This window comes from Budorcas taxicolor, chromosome 24, assembly GCF_023091745.1.
Source record: "Budorcas taxicolor isolate Tak-1 chromosome 24, Takin1.1, whole genome shotgun sequence".
Taxonomy (NCBI): domain Eukaryota; kingdom Metazoa; phylum Chordata; class Mammalia; order Artiodactyla; family Bovidae; genus Budorcas; species Budorcas taxicolor.
Genome location: NC_068933.1, coordinates 15,203,421 through 15,229,434, shown reverse-complemented (window position 1 = coordinate 15,229,434; position 26,014 = coordinate 15,203,421). Strand labels below are relative to the sequence as shown.

The 26,014-nt window shown below is 38.9% G+C and overlaps 1 protein-coding gene and 1 long non-coding RNA gene across 2 annotated transcripts in view; one reads left to right on the top strand and one right to left on the bottom strand.

Moving 5' to 3' along the window:
* Positions 1-25,040, top strand: part of SORBS2 (sorbin and SH3 domain containing 2) — a 94,417-nt gene extending 69,377 nt beyond the window's left edge. Inside the window, exons 19-23 of the mRNA XM_052661278.1 lie at positions 397-525; positions 2,159-2,362; positions 18,162-18,211; positions 22,262-22,368; positions 24,722-25,040. Coding sequence (XP_052517238.1) covers positions 397-525; positions 2,159-2,362; positions 18,162-18,211; positions 22,262-22,368; positions 24,722-24,783 — 552 coding nt within the window. The 3' untranslated portion in view covers positions 24,784-25,040. The remainder of the gene's footprint in view (positions 1-396; positions 526-2,158; positions 2,363-18,161; positions 18,212-22,261; positions 22,369-24,721) is intronic.
* Positions 22,500-24,612, bottom strand: LOC128068187 (uncharacterized). Its single transcript, XR_008201468.1, has 3 exons — positions 24,290-24,612; positions 23,646-23,692; positions 22,500-23,546 (listed from the first exon to the last, which is right to left on the bottom strand). It is a non-coding gene; the product is annotated as an uncharacterized LOC128068187 (long non-coding RNA).
* Positions 25,041-26,014: the final 974 nt, after the last annotated feature.

Sequence of the window (26,014 nt, the reverse complement as noted above, 5' to 3'; positions counted from 1 at the left end):
TGGGATTGCTGGGTCATATGCTGGCTCTATTTTTCATTTTTGAAGGAACCTCCATACTGTTTTCCATAGTGGCTGTATCAATTTACACTCCCACCAGCGAGGGGTGGGGAATGGCGTGGGAGGAATTGGGAAATTGGGATAGACACACATATACTATTGATACTATGTATAAAATAGATAACTAATGAGACCTTACTGTACAGCAGAGGGAACGCTACTTTGAGCTCTTTGGTGCCCTGATTGGTAAGGAAGTCCAAAAGAGAGGGGATATACGTATACATACAGCTGATTCATTTTGCTGTACGGCAGAAACTAACACAACATTGTAAAGCAACTATACACCAATAAAATTTTGAAAAGAAAACAAAGAATAAAGAGAACTGTTCTCCTTTGTAGAAACTCACACCTCCTGAAAAAGCACAGCCTGCAAGACCACCTCCCCCAGCCCAGCCTGGTGAAATCGGAGAAGCTATCGCCAAATATAATTTCAGTGCTGACACCAATGTGGAGCTATCGCTGAGAAAGGTAACCGGCTTTCTTCCTTGGTGCATTTGAAAGGCTGCATAGTTTCAAAACTAAGACAGGTCATCTTCTTCCTTCGACAATTTTTGCATCTTCCTCATTTTCTGCAAAGGACCCTGTAAGGCTGCCCTGAGTCACTGCTACCTACCTCTCCTGTGCGCTTCCTGATGAGGTCGTTGTGAGATGCAAAGCTTTGCAGAGAGACTTTTCCTCTGGGAGAGCTCCAAATTGTCTCCCAGGGATGCCTTGGGCTAAATATCAAGAGCTGTACAAGTAAAAACATCAAAAGAAAATAGCACCATGGACGGAGGAGCCTGGTAGGCTACAGTCTATGGGGTCGCGAAGAGTTGGACACAACTGAGCGACTTCACTTTCACTTTTCACTTTCATGCACTGGAGAAGGAAATGGCAACCCACTCCAGTGTTCTTGCCTGGAGAATCCCAGGGACGGGGGAGCATAGTGGGCTGCCGTCCATGGGGCCGCACAGAGTCGGACACGACTGAAGCGACTTAGCACCAGCAGCAGCAGCAGCAGCACACTTCAAAATACTGTTCTTCTGCTGCCTTGTTATTCAAAGGTTATATCAAACTGAGTTTTGTAGCATTGGCTTGATCCTTCAAGTCACAGAAATAGTGACTGTAGAAAGTCCTGCTGCTGCTACTGCTAAGTCGCTTCAGTCATGTCCGACTCTGTGCGACCCCATAGATGGCAGCCCACCAGGCTGCCCCGTCCCTGGGATTCTCCAGGCAAGAACACTGGAGCAGGTTGCCATTTCCTTCTCCAATGCATGAAAGTGAAAAGTGAAAGTGAAGTTGTTCAGTCGTGTCCGACTCTTCGCGACCCCATGGACTGCAGCCCACCAGGCTCCTCCGTCCGTGGGGTTTTCCAGGCAAGAGTACTGGAGTGGGTCGCCATTGCCTTCTCCTGTAGAAGGTCCTAGCAATGCCAAAGCCAGGGGTTTTATGAAAAACATTACTGACCACTATGGCTTGGCCACCCACCAGTCAGAATGGATGCTGGTATTACACCGTCTTGATGCAGACCAAGTGGACGTGAGTCCTGGCCACAGCCATGCATTATTTAGGATGCTAGCTATGCCCCATCCTGTTAGCTTTTACTCTTTCGTTACTATGCAGCGCATTAGATAAAGAAGAAAAATGGTGCACTGTCCAACTTCATCCCTTCCAGAGGTTGCTTTCTGTAACCCTTTTCAGACACACCATCACCGCAATCTCTGGTGCACATTCTGAAGTTCTGCCCACTGCAGCTCATCCCCTTGAGTCTGTCAGTGATCAGAGGATGGTCTTGTCACCGACACACTGCAGGTTAAACTACTGCACTTTCTGAAATAACTCACACATGACATTTCCCACAGGGCCAATCTGAACATGTGTAAAGCCCAAGTATCCTTAGGAAAGATTCTAATAAATGGATGATTACACTGTATATATGTTGATGACCTATAATTTAGGAGTGAGCTCTGGAGGCTTTAGTTGCATTCTCCTAACAAAAACAAAACACTCAAAGTATAAGACTTTCCCAGGCAGAAAACTGTTATTAAAAAACACTGACAATTATAACTTTTTATGTTATTGCATGTCTATTTCTAACGCATTTTCCTATTATTCATTACAGGGAGATAGAATTATTCTTCTTAAAAGAGTTGATCAAAACTGGTATGAAGGTAAAATTCCAGGAACCAACAGACAAGGCATCTTCCCTGTTTCCTACGTAGAAGTTGTCAAGAAGAATACAACCAAAGGTGCTGAGGACTATCCCGAACTTCCAATACCCCACAGCTATTCCAGTGATAGGATCCACAGCTTAAGTTCAAATAAGGTAAGAAGACATTCTAGCATATTAGTATAATACTTGGGAACTCAGAGTAAGATAATTGGTACATATTAGGGGATTAGACTACAACATCGTATCTATGGCAAAATGAAAGATTTACATGTTGCATTTCTAAGTGTGAGTGCCAGGTCAAGTCAGTGTAATTTAGTTTTCCTTATGGGTGCTAGCATAATGGTTTAAGCTACACAAAGGGAAATGACATAAAGAATCTACTATCTTAAGAGAAGAATTTTCTTTTAGAGGGCTAAGGCTGTGCATTTTATTTATTCTACTTTTCTTTGAAGACTGGGTTTATGAGCAATTACTCTCAATCCTTTAGCATTGGAGAGTGAAAACAGTTTAATACTTGCTAATTTTGACTAGTAACAAAATTTTCCACAATCTTCTTTAGTATGTATACTCCGCTAGCAGAGCTCAGCATTTAGATAGCAATATCCTTCCTTTGGTAGTTCCTACTAAAGAAAAAAATCTTCATCTCTGTATTAAGTATCTGTCTTATCTAGCATTCAGTCATCTTAAAAGAACTCCTGGGTAGATTTCAAAGTGACCGTCCTTTCAAATAAAAGGTTATAAGAAAGGATCAGAAGAAATTTTTCCATGAAGTCTTAATAAATATTGGCAATGTAGTAGTTTAGATCACCACGTTTTGATCTTTGTTGTGAATATGATTTAAATGTATTTTCAATTTCCTAGGTTTTTCTTAGGATATCATATTCTACATTTTATAAGTAGAGATATGTACAAATTTCACTAATAACTAATTAGTCTTTTATTCTCACTGCTGGGGAAAAACACATTAAAAAGCTTATGTCCATAAATTTCAAAAAATATTTAACAGTTCACCAACTGGAGTCTATACTATGATGTCACTGGCTAAATGAAGGAAAATCCTTAATAGTTTTGAACCGAATCATTTTCAGAAAAAAAAAAACAAAAAACTAATGTACTTCTAAACCATGACACCCAAAATAAACTAAATGTTAAATATCCTATTTTCTAACTGATCTTGGTAAATAGAGAAGGGAATTCATTGTGATTTATGAATCACTCCAATCACATTTCTTTAGACATACTATCTTTATTTAGGAGAGGTTCAAATGTAAGTTGGTATTATTTCTGATATTTCTGCTTTTAGTAGAGTAGAATCCAATTTAATACTTTTAGAAGATAAGATAATTATATGATACTTGTACTACAGGTATATTTTTTGTGATATAGGTATCTCAGGGTACTCGATTTAACTTGAAGCAAGCCCATGGTAAGGCTAAGCACTTTGAACCCATTAACAAGTATATTAGTGCCTGTGGTGGTAATGGCATTGGAGTGGTAGTAGTAACAGGTGGTAATGGTGGTAGTAATGGTGTAGTTGGTAGTCATGACAATAATGGAATTTAAAGACCTTTCTTCCTCAGCCATGCCATATTCCTGGCACTAAAAGGTGCTATGTAGCCTTTAGTCTTGAATCTTCTATAAGGATGCTCATAAATGTTTTGTGACGCTTTGTCTCATTTATCCCACCCCACAGTGACGTGACATCACATTTCCTTTTTTTAAAAAAATCTAGATGAATTCATTAAACCCCATTCCTTTTATAGGATAGAAGTTAAAATTAAGTGCAGAATGCACTGGGCGCTGATCCATACTAAGGCCCAAGGACCAAGAGTGCTGAGTGCACCAGTGACGTGTCATTCAAAACAGTCAGCCAGAAAGGGCAATCTCTCCTAAAGATTTTTTTCTTTCCAAACCCCAATCATCTACTTGGAAAGAGCCAAAGTAAAATGTCTTTCGCCAGCCTCTCAAATACTTCACGTGTGTAGCATATAACATTCTTCCTACTCCAAAAGCAATATATAAATGTATTAGAATGTTCCTAAGCACATGTCAAGAACAACTTTTAATGAATAAAAATTATGTTTTGTTCAGTACATCCAAAATGCAGTGGTAATATTAAGATATACAGAAGTATTTTTTTGTACTTCAGGAGATTAAGTTTCATAAATTAGACCTCCACTAGTTTACATAAAATGTCAAGCTTTCGAAAAAGAGAATGGAAGTCCTACCAGAAATTTACTCCTGTTCACATCTTATGCTCCCTTTCTGTGTAAACATTTACTTTGAATTTTTTTAAACTCTGAAGTAGTAGTTATGTAAGTTCAGTGTCATTTTGATCATAAGTTTCTCTTCTTAAAAAAATCTTTCTCAGAACTTATTCGTTTAGAAATGTGTTAGCGTATAATGATGTAAAAATATTTTATGCTATATCTTATAATCACCTCGCAACCGTAAGTGAGAAAATGATGTAAGTTCAAAAGATTTGGCACAGGAAGAACACTAAACAAATTCTGGGAATAAAAAAGGCTTAATTGTTGGTTTTCATCCTATATTAACATTATTCCAGAGTTGTTTATATTAAATCAATATCTAGAAACCTATTTTCAAAGAAGTAGTCTATTAAATCTCCAAATAATTTTCCTGGTTTTATCATCTCTATGACAGTTTTACCTTGTCATTTGACATTTAATGGGCCCTTTCCAAATGCTAGCATAGCTCAGATCAATCTTTAATTAATATGCTAAGGATTTTATGTATTTAAATTCAAAAGCTATCGGCCAATCTATACCATAGCATAACGTATTTTTTATATTCACCACCATGTCTTTCTGCATTTCTGTCTCTGTGTCTTGATGCATCATTTTCACTTTCACGTTTTCTTTAACGTCATAATCCCTGCTCATCTCTAAGCTGGCTTCCAGTGAACCACGCCCCCCTCTCTTGCACAAAGCTTCACATGACCCAGATAGCGACACTCTCCAGGGAACCACCCTGGGGTGGCTGTCCCTGCCAGCCAACGGTGCACTGGTAAATCCTTCAGCCCCAACGCCGCCTCATTTTCTGGACAAGTTCTTGGATGAATTAGAGAAGCTTGGTGCTTTAGCTTTACCAGCTGACCCAGCCAAACCAGATACCCCAGAGGAGATCAGCCTTGAGATTAAGGAGGACCCCTCCACTCTCCCCCCATGGCCGCGAGCACCCACACCTGCCAAAGCCCACTCCTCTCAGCTGCCTTTGCTCCATTCGGCTACGACCTCAGCTGCAGTGCGGCCTCAGGAGGCCACGATGCTCCCGGATTCTAGAAAGACACCTCCGAACAAGTCTGCAGATGTGACCAAAATGAGAGAGGGCTCCGCAGGCCCAGAGAAGGTACTGGTGGTCCTAGGTGATAAGTTTGTGACCTCCGCACACCCTGGCCTGGGTCCCTTGCCCCAAACCCTCCCTGTCATTGGAGAGGAAGATGAGGAAGTCTATGAGGGGGTCAGGGCAGGCAACCGAAGAGGGCTGGAATCTCAAGATCCAGATGCCTTGTGCTGTGGCCGTGATGGCACAGAGGTGATGTCACACCTGCACATTGAAGAGGAGGATGAGGAGAGAAAAGATGACTGCCCAAGATATCCGATAGCCACCCTCACAGGCCCTAGGGCCCCTAAAGAAGACAGCAATGCAGCGAAAACCAGAGATGAGGTATTTTCATGTTGCCTAATTCCTGAAGAACGAACCAGTCTTACTTCAATTAGCTAGGACAGTTAATCATATTAATAAACATCAATTCTGACATTGTCTTAGATGGTTTTCACACAATAAACACAGCACCATGTAGTATAAGGGCAAGGTGGAAGGACGGATGAAAAACACATCAAATTTTAATAAGATGATATACATATGTATTGTTATTCTGTTATTCATTACTATAAATACATATTTAAACGTTTTTATAAAGTCTAATTTTAATATTAATATTAATAGTTAATATTTGAGGTCTTATTGAGTTTCAAATAGTTTTCTAAGAACAATACATCTTTACTTTTCAAAACTCAATAGGGAGGGTAATATTATTTTCATCCCCACTATACAGATGAGGAAATTGATACACAGAGAGAGAGATTAGTTCACCTCCAGAGTGTAAAAATTAAATACCATTTCTTTGATATAACAGCAGTCTGAAAAAGAAGGAAGGAAAAAAAGAGAAAGAAAAGAAAAATATAAATATACATGCCAGTTCCCTTTCAATTCTCTCTGAAGACGTAATTTTTTAAGTTGGTAACTACTTAAGAATTGGGTCCTGCATATTCACCTTACCAACAAAGAGCCTTGGGCAATGATTTTAATCAATAAAGAGAGAAGTGCTCTAAATATTTAAGCTTCTTGTAAGCTTCTCTCTTCTAAAAAAGACAAAAACAAAAAACTTGATATACCATATATTTAATCTGTGAATTAGAAAAGCAAATGTGACTACTGGCAAATATTAAAATTATGAAACTAAATCAATGAATCATATTCTGCTGCTAAGCAAGTCACTTTCTCCCATAGCTCCTCAACTTAGAAATCTTTTAAAATGACAATTTTTTTCTTGTGCATTTCATTTATTTGAAACATTTTTCCATCATGAAAATCACTTTTAAAACCTCGTAATTTCCTATTAAGACCTTACCAATAACAAATGTAGAGGTATTTGGTCTATATGGGGTATTCTTGGGATTAAACGATGTTAAGTGTCCATTAGGTCACTGGACAGCCACAAAACCCTGAGTCTTGGCAGTTCCCCAGCCAGGTGAGGAAATGTCAACTGGACAAAGAACCCAGCCATGCCTGCATTTGTATAAAATAAACACACTTTTTAGCAATAGAGATCATTCATTGCAGTATATCAAAAATATTTCTAAGTCACTTACTTAAATAACTTATTTTCCCTTCAATTTAATCAGTTTTAAGATGGGATTAGATATGTGGCTTGGTTCCTAGGAACTGCTACTGCAGGCTGCAAGCAGCACCACTGGTATGGTGTTCAGGAAGCGGGTGCTGGGTTTCACAGCCAGTTCCCAACAAGTACACACAGGCACAGAGGTCCTAACTTGACTAGCTTTGTAACAAACCTACTCTTCATAAATTGCAATCTACTTCACAAGCAAGTTACAGACAGTCATTGCAGGGTTTTACACTTTTCTCCCTTCATGGTTAGAAGGCCCCACCTCACAAATACCTTATAAAATTGTAGGCTATGGGAATGCTGATCTCCAGCCCCTCATATCAGAAAACTGATCAAACCCACTGGGAATTTTGAATCAAATTCAGAAGTTAGTGCTTTCAAAGCAAGAAGTTGTCATAAATGTCACACACCCAGGGTATGTAGTAACTTTAAAAATATTTAGGTGTGTTGGGGGGCAGTATTCTCTGAAAAGCATGTAACCGCCTCATTCTGGACACAAGCATAATTGCATCTTGTCTCTCCTCAATATTTAAGCCATCTTCATTCTCTTCGGGACATCAGACGTCTACGTCTTTTCCCAGCTGTCTGCTTTCCTCCCCTCCCTTTCATTCCTCCTTCGCCACTGTCTCTGACCTGGTCCCCACATTCTCTCAGCCTACCCAGCCCTACTCATCTCCGCTCCTCCCTAAATACTCTTACCAACAGGAGATAAGTTCACCACAATTAAAGGTAACTGCATCTTGAGTGTGGTTTATTGCATGTCTTTCAATGAACTTCATTAATTAAATGTATGTCTTTAGAGTCATGTTGTCTTACAAGATCTAAAAAGTCATTCAATTTTGGTTGCTAACTTTTAACATCATTAGCATGGCCTCTGTCTGAAAATTTGAAAGATATATTTGCACAGCAGCTGTACTTAAGAGTGAGGAGAAAAACAAGCTAAACGTTGTATAGTAATAAAATGTGATTGTTAGGGTTTTTCTTTTTTTAAGTTGAGGATCAGCAGGAGAACCATCCCCGTTTAAAGGCATCAGCTATATGCCTGTCATCTTCTGTCACATCTTAGTGGGCTCGTTGCCTCCCAAGTTTCCCAACTAATCAGCAGGTTCAGCAGAGCCTGAGGGTTGGATGATCTTCGACACTGACTGTCTTGAGCCTTGTTCTTCCACAAAATTGCAGGAAACTAATGAGGATGTGGGAAGGAGGTTTCTTTTGTAGCAGTTAACAAAGCACCCATCTCGGAGACTTGCAGGCCGGCGGGTGGCTCTGCTGGTGTTTAACTCCCTCTTAGGATACCGTGATAAAAGATTTTTAACACAATTAATAACTGACCTTGGAAAGACATTTAATGAGAACCACAGCATGAAATCAATCCATCACAGAAAAGTTTTACTTCTGTGTTCAGAACGATCCTCAAAACCTTTTCCTTTACACAAAAGGACTTCAGATAATGACTCATCCTCGCATGCAATCTTCTCCACTTGGAATGAGAGCCTCTTCAGATAAGGAAAAAAATGAAGCAAAACGAAGGCTCTGGTAGGGTCATGTTTTTGAACTATTAATAGAAAGCACCAACACCTAAGAAATGCCATTTATGCAATCTTCCAAACCCCAATCACCAAATCTATCTGCCAAAATAGTCCATCTATGTGAATTTTATCTTACTTAGAAAAGGAATCTTTGGAAGGTGGGGCGGGGGGGGTGGGGAATGTAATATATTTTAAAGACTAATTGTTCTTTGCCCTTTGAGGTTTTATCTTAGCTGGCAGGAAATAATTAGGAAATTTTTAAAATAATAATAATTCTTTAGATAAGGTCTAAGACTAAGAATTTGCCTTCTCTATGTGTGTGTGTGTGGTTTTCTTTTAGAGCCAAAATATTTATTCCTTGCCTTTCCCTACCTGTTCTTCAGCCAATTGGTTAGCCAATAAGTGGGCAAGTAACTTGAGAATCAGAGTTCTCTAATTTAGAGAGATGGAACACTCACCATTGTAGTGTCAAGGACAAAACCAGAATTTAAACAGGTATATTCTCCTGCAAGAACCAAGCTCATCTCATACATTCTCTATGTCTCAGTTCATGAGACCATGGAGATATTCACAGTAACTATGTTTTCAAAGAATACTTAGATAATTAATTCCAGAAAAAATTAAGTTACTTTTCTCCTTTGATCTCATATTTGAGAGCAAATGTTAATTTTAATCCCCTATTGAGTTTTTTGAGACTCTTATAAGTCAATTTTTTTATTCATAGAAAGAATACAAGTCAACTGAATTTATGCTTGTAAGTGTAGATACAAATTGAATCAACTACAAATCTTAGGCCATTATTACAGAGAAGGAAATGGCAACCCACTCCACTATTCTTGCCTGGAGAATCCCAGGGATGGGGGAGCCTGGTGGGCTGCCGTCTATAGGGTCGCACAGAGTCAGACACGACTGAAGCTACTTAGCAGCAGCAGCAGCAGCATTATGGTTTAATCCACATCTGACACAGTAAAAATTGACGTGAATCCTTTAAGAAGGCTTCCTAGTTCTCTTGTTTCAAGAATGTTAAAAATTATGCTCGTTACAAAGAAGAAAAGTAACCTAGCACTAAAAACAAAGAGAAAATAAAATGGCAATAATGTTTTAGTAGGCATAGTATAGTATGTATGAAACCATTATAACATTTTTATCAATACTTGTCAACCACTATTTTACCTAACCCATATTAATTTAATGCAGTTTTATTCTTCTAAAGTATTTTCTGAGATAATATAAGTCTGTCACATGCAATGCAAAATCATTTGTAAAAGTTGCCACTACTTTATAGATTATAGAAGACTGAAATGTACATATAAAATAATAATTTGATACATAAATCAGAATCCAATATTTTTTCTAGTCTTTGAGCATCTTTTTGAAAATAATGTTTTGCAAAAAGGAATTATTATAATCCTCAGCTTGGATGTAAGTTGAACTTCCAATTCTATGTAAAACTCTTTTGTAAAAATCCGTGTAGCCCATGGATTCAAACAGCAGTGGAGGTGCTTTGTAAAGAGATAGAAAAACTCTTCGTTTTTTTTTTTCCCCCAAGAAACTCAGTTATTATGGTACCATAAGGAAGTCTCCTCACCTTAAAGCCATCCCAGCAGAAGGTGATCCCCTTGAACACAGTTTCCAACGTGAAATTAAATCCTGATTCTTCCTAATATGTTCAAATGATCTTTCCAGCTATTTATCCACATCACTCCAGTGCTACTTTTTTTTTCTATGACTCTTGATGTTTATAGAAACCTCATATTAGTCAAGATTGGGGCAGCTGCAGTGCCAAAAAACTCAAAATAATTAGGTAGAAGTATATATTTCTTATGCATAAATGTAGGGCATCCAGGATTGGTATGTTGCTCTATATTTATCAGGAGACTCCATTTTATTTTGGCAAATCACCATGCTCAATGAAAACCTTCCAGCTGGTGGTCCAAAGTGGCTGCAGCAGCTCCAACAGTCCCTTCCTCAAACCAGCTAGCAGGAAGAAGAAAAGAGGAGGGGAGTTTATGCTTTCTTTCTTGAAGGACATTTGCTAGTAATTGCACATATCCCATCTGTCAAAACTTATCACATGAGCACATCTAGATACAAGGAAGGCTGGAAAATAAACTTTATTCAGAATGGCCGTGTGCCTACCCGACATTCAGGATTCCATTACTGGGATGACAAAGAAGAGAATGGATATTGGATAATGTGAAGCTTTCTCTGCCCCAAGACTTAAAAGAAAAGTGCCTGATGCATTTCATCCCCAGAGACTGAAGATAGGAGGTCAATCATTACTAACTATTATGAGATTTGAGAAAACCACATGCTTTTATTTAAAAGTCCTTTAGTCCTGCTAAAGTTCCCATAGTACAGTACAGTGGTAATCACTCAGTCATGTCTAACTCTTTGTGACCCCGTGGACTGCAGCCCTTCAGGCTCCTCTGTCTATGGAATTCTCCAGGAAAGAATACTTGAGTGGGTTGCCATTCCCTTCTCCAGGGAAGATCTCCAGGGGATCTTTCCGACTCAGGGATCAAACCCTGGTCTCCTGCATTGTGGGCAGATTCTTTACCATCTGAGCCAACAGGGAAGCCCAAGGTTCCCATAAGCCAAATCAAATACTAGACAATACACTGCTGGGTTCAGTCCATGAATGGACAGAAAATCAGACAGGCACACAGGAAAGGTTAGCTTTTTCACTGTTGTATTAAAAAATGTTACTTTGAAGGAACATCAAAACAGTCACAATGTGTTGGGAGTTAGAACAGCATTCTGAATTATATTTCACCATTTCCTCCAGAAAAGCCATATTTTGTTCGTATGTGTCTTACTAGAAAGTTTGCCTTTGACAAATGATTGACACCATCTATGAAATCTGATGGATATTAAGTGAAATGTCCCTGGATCTTACCTTGAATCTATTCAAACAAACACAAAGAAAACAGGTCAGATCTGAGAGTCTCTAGAAACCAATCGTTAACCATTTCAACAGACATAAACTTCTTGCAGGTGCATATTGCATGCCATGCAATATTGCATTCAGACATCTTCCCTATACCAATTTCCCTCCATAAATGTCTCTCTGCTCTGCCCGTGAGTTCCTTATTAAGGCAGCAACTGATGCTTGTGTAGTGAAAACTCTGGGCCACCAGGCGAGCTGTCTGCGGACCGTTAACCTTCTGGCTCTATTATTCGGGAGTTTGGCATGCTGTGTGTGCATGGGGGGAACAAAAAAGAAACCAGAAAGCTCCTCTGAAGGCTGGATAATGAATACGAGAACTAATCAACTTCTTATGGCTTTTCCAGGCTGATTTTAAAAGCGAGGTATTTGTCCTGGGTAAGCCTCCGCGTAGCCCAGTGATGTCCAGGAGGACCTCCGGCTCCCCTGTCAGAGGGCTCGGCGGTTCCCACAGGGTAGGGTCAGAACGCCCCGCCTTGAGCCAGGCTCCTGGCCACCCCTCCGCCCTCGGCAGGCTGGCTCTTCCTTAGTGGTCATTGCCATACTTTGCCAGGGAAGTAGGACTGGACGTACCCTTGAAAGGAGATGATCTACTGATGATGAAAAGCTATGAAGTCAGATCAACACGGAAATCCTATCCTGCGTCTGTGAGCAGTGTGCTTCTCCTTTATGCATGTGTGCAAGCCTGCCAAAAGCCAAAAAGACATGTCCCAATTCTCCTCGGTACACAAAAGGGCGTGGCACATGTTGTCTTCAATCCCCCCATCTCGTGTGAATCACCGCTCTCCCACCGCTATTTTTAGTGCAAAGAATAAAGCTGCTGCCAATCACATACTGAACTTACACCCTTCGGGGCATGTCTGCTTCTGGGTGGTTCAGTTTATTTGGATTTCCTTTAATCCATGACCCTTGTTGTAAAATATCTTCTTGCTTTGCTGGCATGTGCTGCATTCGCTCCATGACCCTTTTAAGCCAATGCTACTTCTCTGGGTTCCAGGGTCTCCCAGTCTCTTGAGAGCTTTTAATGAACTTAAAGGTCAGATTACATTCCCTTTGACTACTTAGTTCTGTAGCATCAACAGCCCTTGAAAATAAATTGATTCTAACTGGTGCCATCAGTTCTGAGAATGACAGTGGAGGAGTTTGAGAATTTTCATCTCTGCATAAGTCACTCCTCTCCCATTTCTATTTTAATGGATGCTGGTCCAATCTCACATGTTTCATCACATGATGAAGTTGTGGTTCTGCGGGCTTTTAAGGGCTTGATGGCAAAGATTTCCTTTTCTGTTTTTTAGAAGTGTAGATACTTCTCCGTGTTTAGGCCATTTTTGTGCTTTTTGCTTTGCATAATAAGACCTGATTTTGCTTCTTTTGTTGCCATAGCGAATGAGGAATGTTGACTAGGAAAAAAAGTCTCATGGAAGGGCTTTCCAGAGCCAAAACAAAAAGAAAGCATTTTCCAAAATTAATATGGCCCATCCATAAACCTCCTTGGGTCAGTGAGATGGTATGCTTTGGGTCACCTTAAGTTTTTTCTTTGCCAGATTTTTACATTATGTGCTTATATGTTCTATTATACATGTTTGTATGAAACACAAATATTCTATATTCTTTAGATTTATGAAAAGTTGTATTTTTGCAATTTAAAAATAATTTAAATATTAAAACAATTGTATAATGTAAGAAAGAAAAATATATCTATAAACATGGTACTGTTATTAAGAGAATTTCTTTTTTTTTTTAATTCTGCTTGGAAAGTACCACACCTAACATTTTCCGGCGGGGGGTGGGGGGAGGGGGGGGATGAACTCTAGAACTGCTTATAGCTCTTTCCAAGATTTTTCCACATTAGTATTTAAAGTAAAGGTCAATATTTATGTAAGAATTATCTAATTTTAGGACAGATTTATTATCTGAACTAGAAAAGTATATATTTTACTGATACCAGAGATTCTAGGATATTTCAGACCAGCTTTCTTATGCGCAGTGGTTTGTGGTTGGTTCTGGCTTCGAAATTAGCATGTGTTTAAAACCTGTCTCTCTTGTATCTGCTTTTGACATCACTAAAAAATGGCTACACTAGGAGGGGAAAAAAAGATTGCTACATTGTCAAGGAAAAAGCTAATATTTAGGATTCTACAAAAATATCGTTTCATTGAATTTTCTAATTTTTATTGTGCTCTTAAGACTCATTGTGAAGTGAAAGTCATTTAGTCACGGCCAACTCTTTGTGACCCCATGCACTGTAGCCCACCAGGCTCCTCTGTCCATGGAATTCTCCAGGCAAGAATACTGGAGTGGGTTGCAATTTCCTTCTCCAGGGGATCTTCTGACCCAGGGATCGAACCCAGGTCTCCTGCTTTGCAGACGGACTCTTTACCTATTGAGCCACCAGGGAAGCCTTGAATGTCACTAATGTATCTGGTTCTATATTTATCACAAAACCGCTAAGAAGTTATGAGTAATAGAAATGCCTGAGCAGATAGTGAAAATACAAATGAACACAGACCAAAAATACTGGTGGCTAAAGCCCGATCCTTTCTCAGAATTTAAAATCTGAGACAGGTCAGAAACAGAAATGAATATCTATTCCACATCGCTCTGTGGTCTTTAAAATAGCCTTTCAAAATGACTCCAGGCTGAAGGAACTTGGCGAGAGCTGTCCAAAGGCATTAACACTTTTTAACATGTTGCTGCCGTTACTCACCATTAGGTGGCAATAGAGTGCAGACACAGGTCTTTGCCTCAAGCTTTGTGCCCAGTTTCAACATTAGGAGGGGGAAAGCAAAAGACAGCCTCCCACAACAGTTCAGTTGAGTATCCACACAGAACATAAACACTTGCCTAAAGGAAGAAATTAAGATGTGACTTTAATAAGCCCACACTATCTATTCCATCATAAAGGAATCCCATTTCCACAGATGTCTTTCCCTTGTTACCCGTTCAGTTGTCAGAGAGCTGTGACAACGGACGTTGGTTAATTTCCAAGTGTCTCCATCATATAATAGCAATTAATTTTAAAACAATAATTAAACTTCATTTTTCAGGTCAGTAAACTAAAGCCCAAAGAAAATTTCTTAATACCACAAACAGGTAAGAAGAAGGAACTGAATTATAATTTTGACTCTCTATATTGGATTAAAGATGACTATAGTCAAAATTATAATTCAGTTCCTTCTTCTTACCTGCTTGTGGTATTAAGAAATTTTCTTTGGGCTTTAGTTTACTGACCTGAAAAATGAAGTATAATTATTGTTTTAAAATTAATTGCTTTTATGTGATGGAGACACTTGGAAATTAACCAATGTCCGTTGTCACAGCTCTCTGACAACTGAACGGGTAACAGGGAAAGACATCTGTGGAAATGGGATTCCTTTATGGATTCCCTAAGGGGGACATGACCTAAACCATCATTGTGTCTGACTCCTGGATTTCAGCAATAAAGAAACTGAGGTGCGTATCCAAGGTCACACAGTTAGTCACTGCCAACGCCAGAAAGACACAAGCGTGCCCTCACAAGTACCTATACTGCTCTCTCCTCTGTTGACCAAATACTTTTAAAATAAATTATTTCAGTTGGTGTAACTGGTTCCTAGGTATCCAAACTGGTTCCCAGGTATCCACATTCACATAGAGATGAGTCCTATCAAAGGTAACCTCAGAAAAGTTCTAAAACTCTCTATTATAATAGATACAGAACTTCTCTGCTAATAAAAGCTGTGATAAATCCTGGCCTGAGTATGTGAACAGTATAGAAAACTAGTGATTCAGGAAAAAAAAAAAAGTGGGGGTGGGTCCTTTAAAGGATATGAAGGAAGTATTGGGAAAGATTGGTTAAAAAACAAGGATGTTACTGGCTGACAAACCCAGGAATGTGAATTATTAAGACACAGAGGCCCCTGGAATTAAGGTAGCCACATGATTCTGGCAAAAGCCTGACTTTCATAATTAGCAAAGAGATGGTTCATTTAAATGATTTAGGAGATGAGTTGAATTAAAGAAATTAAACTAGTAGAACTATAATGACAACACTGGAAAAGTGCTATATGGGTTGTAATAAGTAAATGTTTTTAATGTTAACAATCTGATTTTCAAGTTGTATTCACATTTTAACAGAGGCAGCAATGAAATTAGACCAACCAGTTTAACCAAGCACTGATGCCATGATGTAGAAGTGAAACTTTTACTCAACTCAAAAATATCAGAATGATTTAAAAGTGTGAAAATAGGCATGCCATTTTTAGAGCACAATGAAATATATTTTACAAAACATTTTCTCTTAAAGCAAGAACATATACTATCTTCTTATAACTTTGTTATGCACTGTAAATGGCGCTGTGACTTTTTGTGTGTGAGAGAATTAGTAGCTATCTTGGTATGAGATTTGAAACATGGCATTTTAGATGTTCTTAAGTTGCATTTTTAAATGTAGTATTTTTGAGAAACTAACACCAGCATTTGCAATATCATGTGGCTTGAATGCATCATCTTTGGCCTGAAATCTTACTCCTGGAAATGTGTTCTAAGGAATAGCTCAAAAGAAGAAAATACTCTTGTATAAAAATGTTTATAGCTTTGATATTTATGATAGTGAAAAAGGCAAGATCAATCTTAATTTCAAAAGCAAAAAAGAGAGAGAGATGACTAAGACAATCAAAAAAGATATATATATATATACATATGGGAACATTATTCTGCAGTGATTTAAAATGAAAAAGAAGACTGAGAAAAGGAGAGTGGAAATTATTATAAAACATAAATAGCAACTGATAAATACAAATCTTATTTCTGCACAAAATTATATAAGATATATATGTAATATATCATATATATATGATTGAACAAAAACTTGAAGAAATGTAGGCTTAAGAATGACTTAACTTTACCTCTTCGTTTATTTGATTTAGTCTTAATCAATCTTTAAATAGTATATTTTATAATTTTAATAATAAATACATTGTTAGTTATTTTATATTTATGTACAGGCTAAGTATTATACTCTTAAGCCATACATGTGTCCAACAATTTTTATCCACTCTTTAATCTTACACTTACATATTCCATGCATAGACTGTTGAGTGAAATTTCTAAGAATATTGCTGGTAAATATTAGGTTCCAGTTAACTGAAAGCTTGACGTTTTAGTAGTGTAGTTCAGTTCAGTCGCTCAGTCGTGTCTGACTCTTCGCGACCCCATGAATCGCAGCACACCAGGCCTCCCTGTCCATCACCAACCCCTGGAGTTCACTCAGACTCACATCCATTGAGTTAGTAGTATAGTAACAAGCACCTAGTCTTCTATGTAAGACAGACAGCTTGGGTGGGAAGGGAATGGATGAAGAATGCAGGAAGGGAGCAGGTTATAGACTTGTAGACTGAAAGAAACCCCAGAGTCACCCTCCATCCTTGAACCAGTGGGGTTTCGATGGACAGTTTGCAGGGGGGAATTCCCAGTCTCTCAGTTATCCATTTATAACTCCAGGATCCAGGAACTGACCCTGAAGTCTCATGTCAGGGATCTAAAATCTAATCATCAATAAGGAATCACTTTTATAATTGCCATGCAATTTGTCATTCAGATTCTGATTTATCTCATTTTTACCACATAGCCATCATTTATTAGAGAATGGTTTTGAAGTGTGTTGTGAATGAACTGTGATGCTTTTTTCCCCCTCTAAAAGGTAACATTTAGACAGTTGGTATAAATGACATTGAGTTTACATATTCAAGAAACATGTTAACTTTCACTCATTGAAGTATTTATGTGGATATATGGGATTCAAAGGCTTGTCATTTCCAATATTATAAGTATCTATTACAGATACTGGTCTTGATGCTTAGTTTAAAAAGAAAGGAAACTCTTTTGAGAGTTCAGTGCACTGGGAATTTCTACCAATATTTCTCTTCTCAGGTAAAATGTTACGTGTTACCTGGATATTGTTTGTTACATGCAATTTAAAACTCTCTGTTTTCTGTTTTTAAAAATGCATGTGTTTCCTCCACATTGAGAACAGAGAGTGTTAATTCAAATGTAGCATGGCATGTCTGCCTCTTGACATGTTCCTCTGTACCGTATGTGAAAATGTTGTCTGTGAAGGAAAAGTATATTAGAATGAATGTGGATACTTTGCTGTTAAGACTACATGTGGTTTATTTTTTGCTTGTTTGAGAAAATGCAGAAGAATAAGGTTGAATGAAGATGTCCAAACTCCCCAGTCTAGTTATTTGGTGTCTTATGTTCTTGCCATTGTTCCTGGCCTTTGAAAAATCAATGGGACTGAGTCTTCCTTAAAGCTTGAGCAGACGAGATTGCAGATACGTTTCAAACATTTGAACTTTGGTTATTTCAACTTAATTTAAAGCACCCTTCAAAATATTTTAATTATGAATCCTGTAGAAACCCTTTATTTGGTTTTTCTTTTCTTCCTCTTGGTTTTTTACAACAGGAAGTATTAAATGTCAAGAAAAGTGCCATGCCATTATCCAAATTATCTTTTAATTAGTACCAGTTTAAGCATTGATTACATTGAAAATCATTTCATTTCAGCCACAGCGTCCTGTGTTTACTCATGAAAACATTCAAGGTGGGGGGGAACCGTAAGTATTCTTCTTATCTTATAAACTTGAGACTAACCTTTACCCGCAAAATGGACCATTGATGTACCATGAACGAGGATGATACAACTTTGCACATGAAAGAGACCAGAGTAACTAACACGAGATAAGACTTCCCAGATTAAGAGTAATTGCAATAACTTCCATCTTTCACAACAGAGAACAGAAGCTACTTTTGAAAAAAATCCATGATTTTGCAAAGATTGATTTATGCACTAGGAAAACCTTCCAACGCTGTAGTGATTCCTAAGATTTATGAATCTGTCTCTCTCCCTGTTCTACTCAGCATGTAGATTTTAGTAACTGCAGCCTTAAAGACACTGAAAATGTTCTAACATTGTTTTTATACATATTTGAAAAGCAAGAGATTGTCAAAGTAGACCTACAGTGATAAGTTAGTGACATAATTCCGAAGTTCCAGAATGTTGGAAATGTCAGTCTTAAAACATGCATTGTTATTCAGTTATGTGATGTTTACACAAAGGACCAGGAAAATAAATGCCTTTCACACCTTTCAAATCCCCACCTCCTGATACTAAGTCAAACCAACCCTGAACGTGTCACATACTGTCTTTAAGGTTGTCTTTCTGTTCCATTTTGCCCAAGGGAGACATTCTGAGGTTATCCACTTCCTGTTGGCTGTTGCCTCTCTCAGTCAGGAGCGAGCCCCGGGGAAGGCGCAGTTACAGGGCTAAACCTTGTCGGGCTGAGCTGAGGATACATAGTGCGCCCCCTGCTGGCTGGCCAAGTTCCACTCCCCTCAGTTCAGTTCAGTTCAGTCGCTCAGTCCGACTCTTTGCGACCCCGTGGACTTCAGCACGCCAGGCTGGAGCAGAGCAATCCAACAGGGCCTGGCGATCTCCCAGCCATTAGTCCCTCCTCACTGCTCACATACCTGGTGCTTAGCTAAAAGCACAGGCCTCAGAAACCATCTCTAACACCAAACTAGCTCTCACTGGGTACAACTAGAGAAATTTTTGTTAATGAAAAGAAAAGGTTTGGAGGAACAAATCATTTAAATTTTCATTTAGTTGGGGAAAAAAAGTTTAAGTACAACCCTTAAGTCTAAAGGTTGACTTGGGTTCTTTTTTACACAACTGACTATGAGATGAATCATAGAGAATAAATCCAAGACTGATTAAGTTTACTGCACTGCATCATCAATGTATTATATTAGCAGCTTTTAATCAATTTATGGATTAGGATATAGGTGATGTTACTCTGTTTCATGTCATATGGAGTTAATACTCACATGTGTTTATGAGCTCACAGGCGGGAGAATGCACATTTTCAATGCCTTGCTTTGAACATTAGAAAAATTCTTTATTAAGTTTCTATTTGATTACAATGCCAAGTATAGCTTGTTGTTGTTCAGTCGCTCAGTCATGTCCGACTGTTTGTGACTCCATGGACTGCAGGGTATCACTTAATCTCTTTCATTCAAGAAATAGGTTTTGATTGAAAATAGGAACAAAATGTTATCATGTCACTCCAATTCAGAAGTATGGTAAAATATGTTACAGAAAAAGCTGCAAGTTATAGACAGAGTTTCATGATTGGCCGAGCATTTCCTGTTTTAAAGACAAATTTCTTTCTGAGGCATCCTGACCCCACCACCATCATTCATCTCACCAATACATCCTTCAAAACAGCGTTTTTTTTTAATTGTAATTTGACTGCATTTCCTGTCGTGCAACACTGATTTTGAAAGCCAACAGAGAAAAAAAAAAAAAGAAAGAAAGCCAACAGAGGCAGGAGGATTTCTGAAAGATTTGTTTATGTTTCCATGAAACTTCCAATTTCTTTTTTTTTTTTTGGTGGTCTAATTAAACCAGAATGGTAAGTAAACTTTGACAAGCACACTGGTTTTCATCATGTTAAAGAGAAGTAGGAGTTCATGCCAATTCTTTTTTTTTTTTTTTTTTTTCGCTCTTGGGACCTTGAGATTCTTCAAGCAGCTGGGATTTATGGCCTTAAATAGGCCTATTTCTGGGAGTGGTTGGAGATGGGCCTGGGTCAAGGCTGAAGCCTGAAGAGATCCAGTATTTCCCAAAGTGAGAGATGCAGTGTATATCCATAGACTTAGCAGCCCAGGAATGCCTATCTCCCTCAAATGTGAGACCAGAAAAGGAACGGTGGTGAAACTAACTTCCCCCAGGGATGGACAAAAGATACCATTCCTCCACCTGACCATCTTCAAATCAAACAAGAAAATAATCTGACTCCTCCAACCGGGGCTGGCCCCATGCAAATATCCAAATTAAGGAATGTTGGTACTCAAGACCTCCCTGTCTATTTTGCCACTGCTCTAGGATTTAGGCTATCTTTCTTAGCCCTTCCCCACAACCAGAATCCTTTCTCCGTAGAAGACCTCAAAACCCCAAGTGGCTAAAAAGGTTGACCCAGAGAAAACAGTGTTAACAGGGGAAGAAATCCCTAACACTGAAATTCCAGGCTTTGCTCTCAGGCCAGAGAAGATGGTGTTTTCTAGCTGAGGCTGTTAGACACCACATCTTATCAGGTCTTTCCCCAGTACACCTTCCTCCAGTCCAGCTCTATCCAGACTCCCTCCTCCCACAATCTAAAAGTGTAGAGAAGCCAGTGCAGCCTGTCTCTGATCTGTCACATGACATTTGAGTTCAGGTGAGGGAACAGTTTTGTTCTACCAGAGCAGGATTCTCTTGACTGAATGACGTAATCAAAACAAATCATTCTTATTCCTGAGCAATATCCAATATTACCAACCTTTTAAAGTTGGCTTGAAAAAATCCAAAGTGCCCTGAAATGTGGTTCTTATTTCCTCCTTTGGCAAAATTACATTAACTGTTAAGAAGAACAGCAGAAACAAATTCATTAACTTAAAAAAAAAAATCCCCCTCACAATACTGGTAATATTTTAGTAGTAATATGACATTTTCATGTTAACTGCATATCAAATGCTTCCTGACCCTCTAAACTTCTAGAATCAGTGTCCTTCCAAAATGCCAATCCATATTAATATGCCTGCTATTTTATTACCCCAAATTCTCTGAGTTTATTACTGACTGATGCCACCAAAATATATGCTCTCAAAGAATTCAAAGAAAGAAAGAAAAGTGGCAGCATTCTATCAGTAATACTTTTACATACAATTATTTCAAGAGAGAGTTTTTACATTAAGCACAATTTTTCCAGGACCTTTTAAAAACGAATTAATGTCCTAACTCTACTGCTTGAGATCACCACTTACACGGATGCAAACTACAAAATTAAACTATTTTAAAGACTTCCTCCCAGTAAAAAAAAATATAAACTTCTCTTTTATAGTAATTTCCACACAGCAATATAAAAGCTTTATCTGAGATATTTTGTACATCTCAGTTTAGAATCATTTGAAAATTCCACTTGCAAGTTGCAGTTCCTTGCTTCTGAATATGGCTAGTTAAAACCATGATTCCTTCTTGTTTTTCTCGGCCTTTTGGCTGAGATTGCAGACAGTAAAGCGTCTGTCTACGATGTGGGAGACTCGGGTTCGATCCCTGGGTTGGGAAGATTCCTTGGAGAAGGAAATGGCAATGCACTCCAGTACTATTGCCTGGAAAATCCCATGGACAGAGGAGCCTGGTAGGCTACAGTCCATGGGGTCGCAAAGAGTCGGACACGACTGAGCGACTTCACATTGCATAGCTGAAAAGTATACATACCACTTCTCTTATATTCTGTATTATCATTTAATGTCCAAATGATAGCTATCTATGACTATACAATTGAAGTGCAGGTCGAATTTATAAATGTTAAAATGTTTTAATACAACTCATGAATATTAGAATCTTCCATAAATTTTCCTCATTGTGAGTTCTGAAATGCTGTTCTAGTGGTCTAATTCTTATGAAAGCTTAACTACCTCTAGTTACTTTACAACCTAACCAAAGACTTATACTACCTAATTAATATGTTAAGGATCGGTTCAAAGTAAAATAAATATTATATTCTTTCAGTAGTTTCATAGAAGCGCAAAAATTTTTTTTAACACATGCATTTGTCTTGTTTAAGGTTTCAGGCTCTGTATAACTATACTCCTAGGAATGAAGATGAGCTGGAGCTCAGAGAAAGTGATGTCATTGATGTGATGGAAAAATGTGATGATGGATGGTTTGTGGGTATGTGTACATTTCCTTTCAGGCATCTGGCCATTTTATAATTTGCTTATGTTTGCTCCCATGCATGGCTGGATGTGATAGTCAAGCTTTCTTTGATTTCATAATGCCTTTATCTTTCACACATCCGTATGCATTATGTAATCCTAGGGCAACTGCATTTTGAATAGAGTTTAGTATTACTGCTTCAGATATATGTGGTTTCCTGCTGGTTTTATTTCCAAGTCAACTGAAAGAAGAAAATTTCTCTAAATAGCACCAACCAGTAAAGACTGAGATCTTAGAATAATAATGAGCTGTCCCCTAAATGAGAAACATGAATATTCTGTTCAGCACAGAATGCTGGTCATCAGCAGTGAGGATCTCATCAGATGAAAAACATCAGAGAAAACAGATGAAATGAACAACTCGTGCTTGACTAGGTCTGCTGGAGGTGCCCTTTGTTGTTGTTCAGTCACTCAGTTGTGTCCCACTCTTTGTGACCCCGTGGACTACAGCACGCCAGGCTTCCCTGTCCTTCAGTATCTCCCAGAGCTGGCTCAAACTCATGTTATTGAGTCAGTGATGCCATCCAACCATCTCATCCTCTGTTGCCCCCTTCTCCTCCTGCCCTCAATCTTTCCCAGCATCAGGGTCTTTTCCAGCGAGCCGGCTCTTCACATCAAGTGGCCAAAGTATTAGAGCTTCAGCTTCAGCATCAGTCTTTCCGATGAAGACTCAGGGTTGATTTCCTTTAGGATTGACTGGTTTGATCTTCTTGTTGTCCAAGGGATTCTCAGGAGACTTCTCTAGCATCACAGTTCAAAAGCATCAGTTCTTAGGCACTCAGCCTTCTTTATGGTCCAACTCTCACATCTACTGGAAAAACCTTAACTTTGACTAGAGGAACCTTTGTTGGCAAAGTGAGGTCTCTCCTTTTGAATACACTATCTAGGTTTGTCATAGCTTTTCTTAAGAATCCACTGACCCACTTTAGCTTCAATATGTGGTCCAAGTAGAGAGAGGTTCCATTCTTACCACATACAAAACAGCCCCATTCTTACCATCTTGAAAGAAAACTAGAGGTTTTCTGAGAAAATTTTTGTAGACAAGAGTCACAGAGGAAAGGGATAAAAAGGAAACAGATGTAGGAAGATGGAGACAGCTGATGGAGGTACGAAGGCTTTCTGTAGACAGGCCAGCTGTGGGGAAATAAAGGAACAAAGGCCACATTAGCAGCCACAAGCCTCTGCCTCTGTTTATATTAATTCCCCACTGAGAAGAAGAGTAAAATGACTTACCTGCATAGGGATAAAGAAGATTAGTCATCAAACCAAGACAGTAAGCTCTAGAGGGTAAATGAGAAAGGGAAGTACAGAGACTGTGTTCATTCTACATGAGCTGGAAAACCTAAGGAAGAATTTGGTACACTTGCTTTTCCAAAAAGCTTCAAAGGAATTACAATATTTGAATCCAAAGGCGATCATCATGATGGTCCTTTATGCATTTGGTTTTACTCCTCATATTAGAAACTTCCCCAATGATAGAACCCTCACCTGCTAACGGTGGTCTGCCTTTTTTTCTTTAGTGATTTGGTAAGTTGTTCAAATTTTCTACATTTTATGAAGGACCCTGGCAGGGCTATTTGTAAATGAATGCTGTGGCATTCAGCATGATCGTCTATGAGATAACAGACCTGGGTGGTGATGGCATTCCTGATAAAGCTTTCGTGTTACACTGTGCTAAGGAGCCGTGACAGACCTCCTGCTCAGAGAATCAAGCCTTGGTGTGGGCCTTTTCCAGTCCATCCTATCCCACGGCCAGCCCCGTCTTTTTTGAGAAGATTGTACCCACATGCATCTCCTCTTCCGCTCCTCACTCCTGTCTAGCAGCCTAAGTGATGGAGCCCCATGATACTCAAGTATCCTTATTCTTAAAAACCCACCTCCTCGGCGAGATTGTCTCTTCCCTCAGACCTGAGCTTTTCTCTTTAGCCTGGTGTGATGGGAGCAGTTGGATGGCATCACCGACTTGATGGACATGAGTTTGAGCAAGCTCTCCAGGAGATGGTGATGGACAGGGAAGCCCAGCATGCTGCAGTCCATGGGATCGCAGAGAGTCGGACACGACTGAGCAACTGAACTGAACTCAGCTGAACTGATGGGAGCACAGCCTTTAAGCTTAAGAAGTGATGAAGGCATCGGGCAGTAGAGATTAGACTGCTGACTCTGTCATCCCATCCCTTCAGTGGGTCTCAGTTCTTTTCCAAACTCTGAGGGCTTGCTCTGTTAGTGAGTTTCAAGCCCACTTGAACTGATGAACTGATATCTCACGGTTGTTACCTCCCCCCAGTTTCATTTATCATTTCTATTTTCAGGAACCTCTAGAAGAACCAAATTCTTTGGTACTTTTCCCGGAAACTATGTCAAGAGGCTGTGAATCACTCTCCTGGTTATTTATGCCGCATTTCAGCAGCGCATCTGCATAACCTTGCCTGAGAGATCCCGCAGGCCTCCTGCTGTAATGCCTTCCATTTCCAACAGAAGTCACCCACCGTCACCGTCTCCACCTGCCACCAAACCACCAGCAACTGAACTGCCACGCCTTGGGGAGATGGGCGGATTAGCCTCCATGTGAACGTGCATATTCCTGCTTTAGAGCTTTCTGCTCTAAACTTGGAAAAGTGGATCTGTGGCATCAGAAAGAAAACCCTATGCTTAATAAGGGTTGAGCAGTTGAGGCAAAAAAATAAGTGTCTCAAGGAGGCTCCCCGGTCCACTTTGAAAGCTGTTCTCCCTTCAGGCAACCAGATTGTTTCTTGATACTTGCTGTGGTTCACATTTTCACCTTCTTAGCTTGGCAGTATATTTTCCTTTCACGAGTTTGCCTAGTGTCCTGGTTTACACGATATGACAACTGTACTTCAACTATTGTTTGCCTGCACTTATCTGTTGTAATATGCACAGTGATTACAAAATCTAAAGTAAGAGTAGGAAAGTTAATTCGAATGAGTGTGATTTTGTTGAATTGAATGTGAGTTTCCAGTAGGAGTCTTTTCCTGCAGGTTTTTTTTTTTTTTTTTTTTGGTACTTTTTAGAAGTGCAAACAATAAGTGAATAAGAGCCTTTGGTAATACTCATGAGAATATAAGAGGTTTAGCTAGACTACAAAAAAAAATAACTATTGTGTTGTAAAGTTGCATTGCTATTTTATATTAAAATGTAATAATCAGCATAATGAACAATGAGCTCTTAGTGTTTTATTTATCTGATAAAAGTTAAATAAAAGCAGTGTTAGTGACAGGGGCAATGAATTATTCTAACATAGACACTTGAAAGTATGTGTAAGCAATATTCATAGGTAAGATTTCACTGTGTGTACACGTACACATCTGAGATTGTATGAGAACAGACAATCCATATGCTATGTTGTACGTTTTATGGAAATGTAGAAGAATCTCACACATTATTTTATAGAAATAGAGTACTTTGGAACCATCACAAGTATTAAGGCTGGTTTTAGTAAGGATTATGATCAATACAATTATTTTTACTATGACAGTTATTTTTCTTCTCTGGAACTCAGAATCCTGGCTACATTTGAGGACAGGAATATGTTGAGCCTGATTTTCCTGGTGTGTGTAAACTATTTCCTCGGAATACATTAGGCA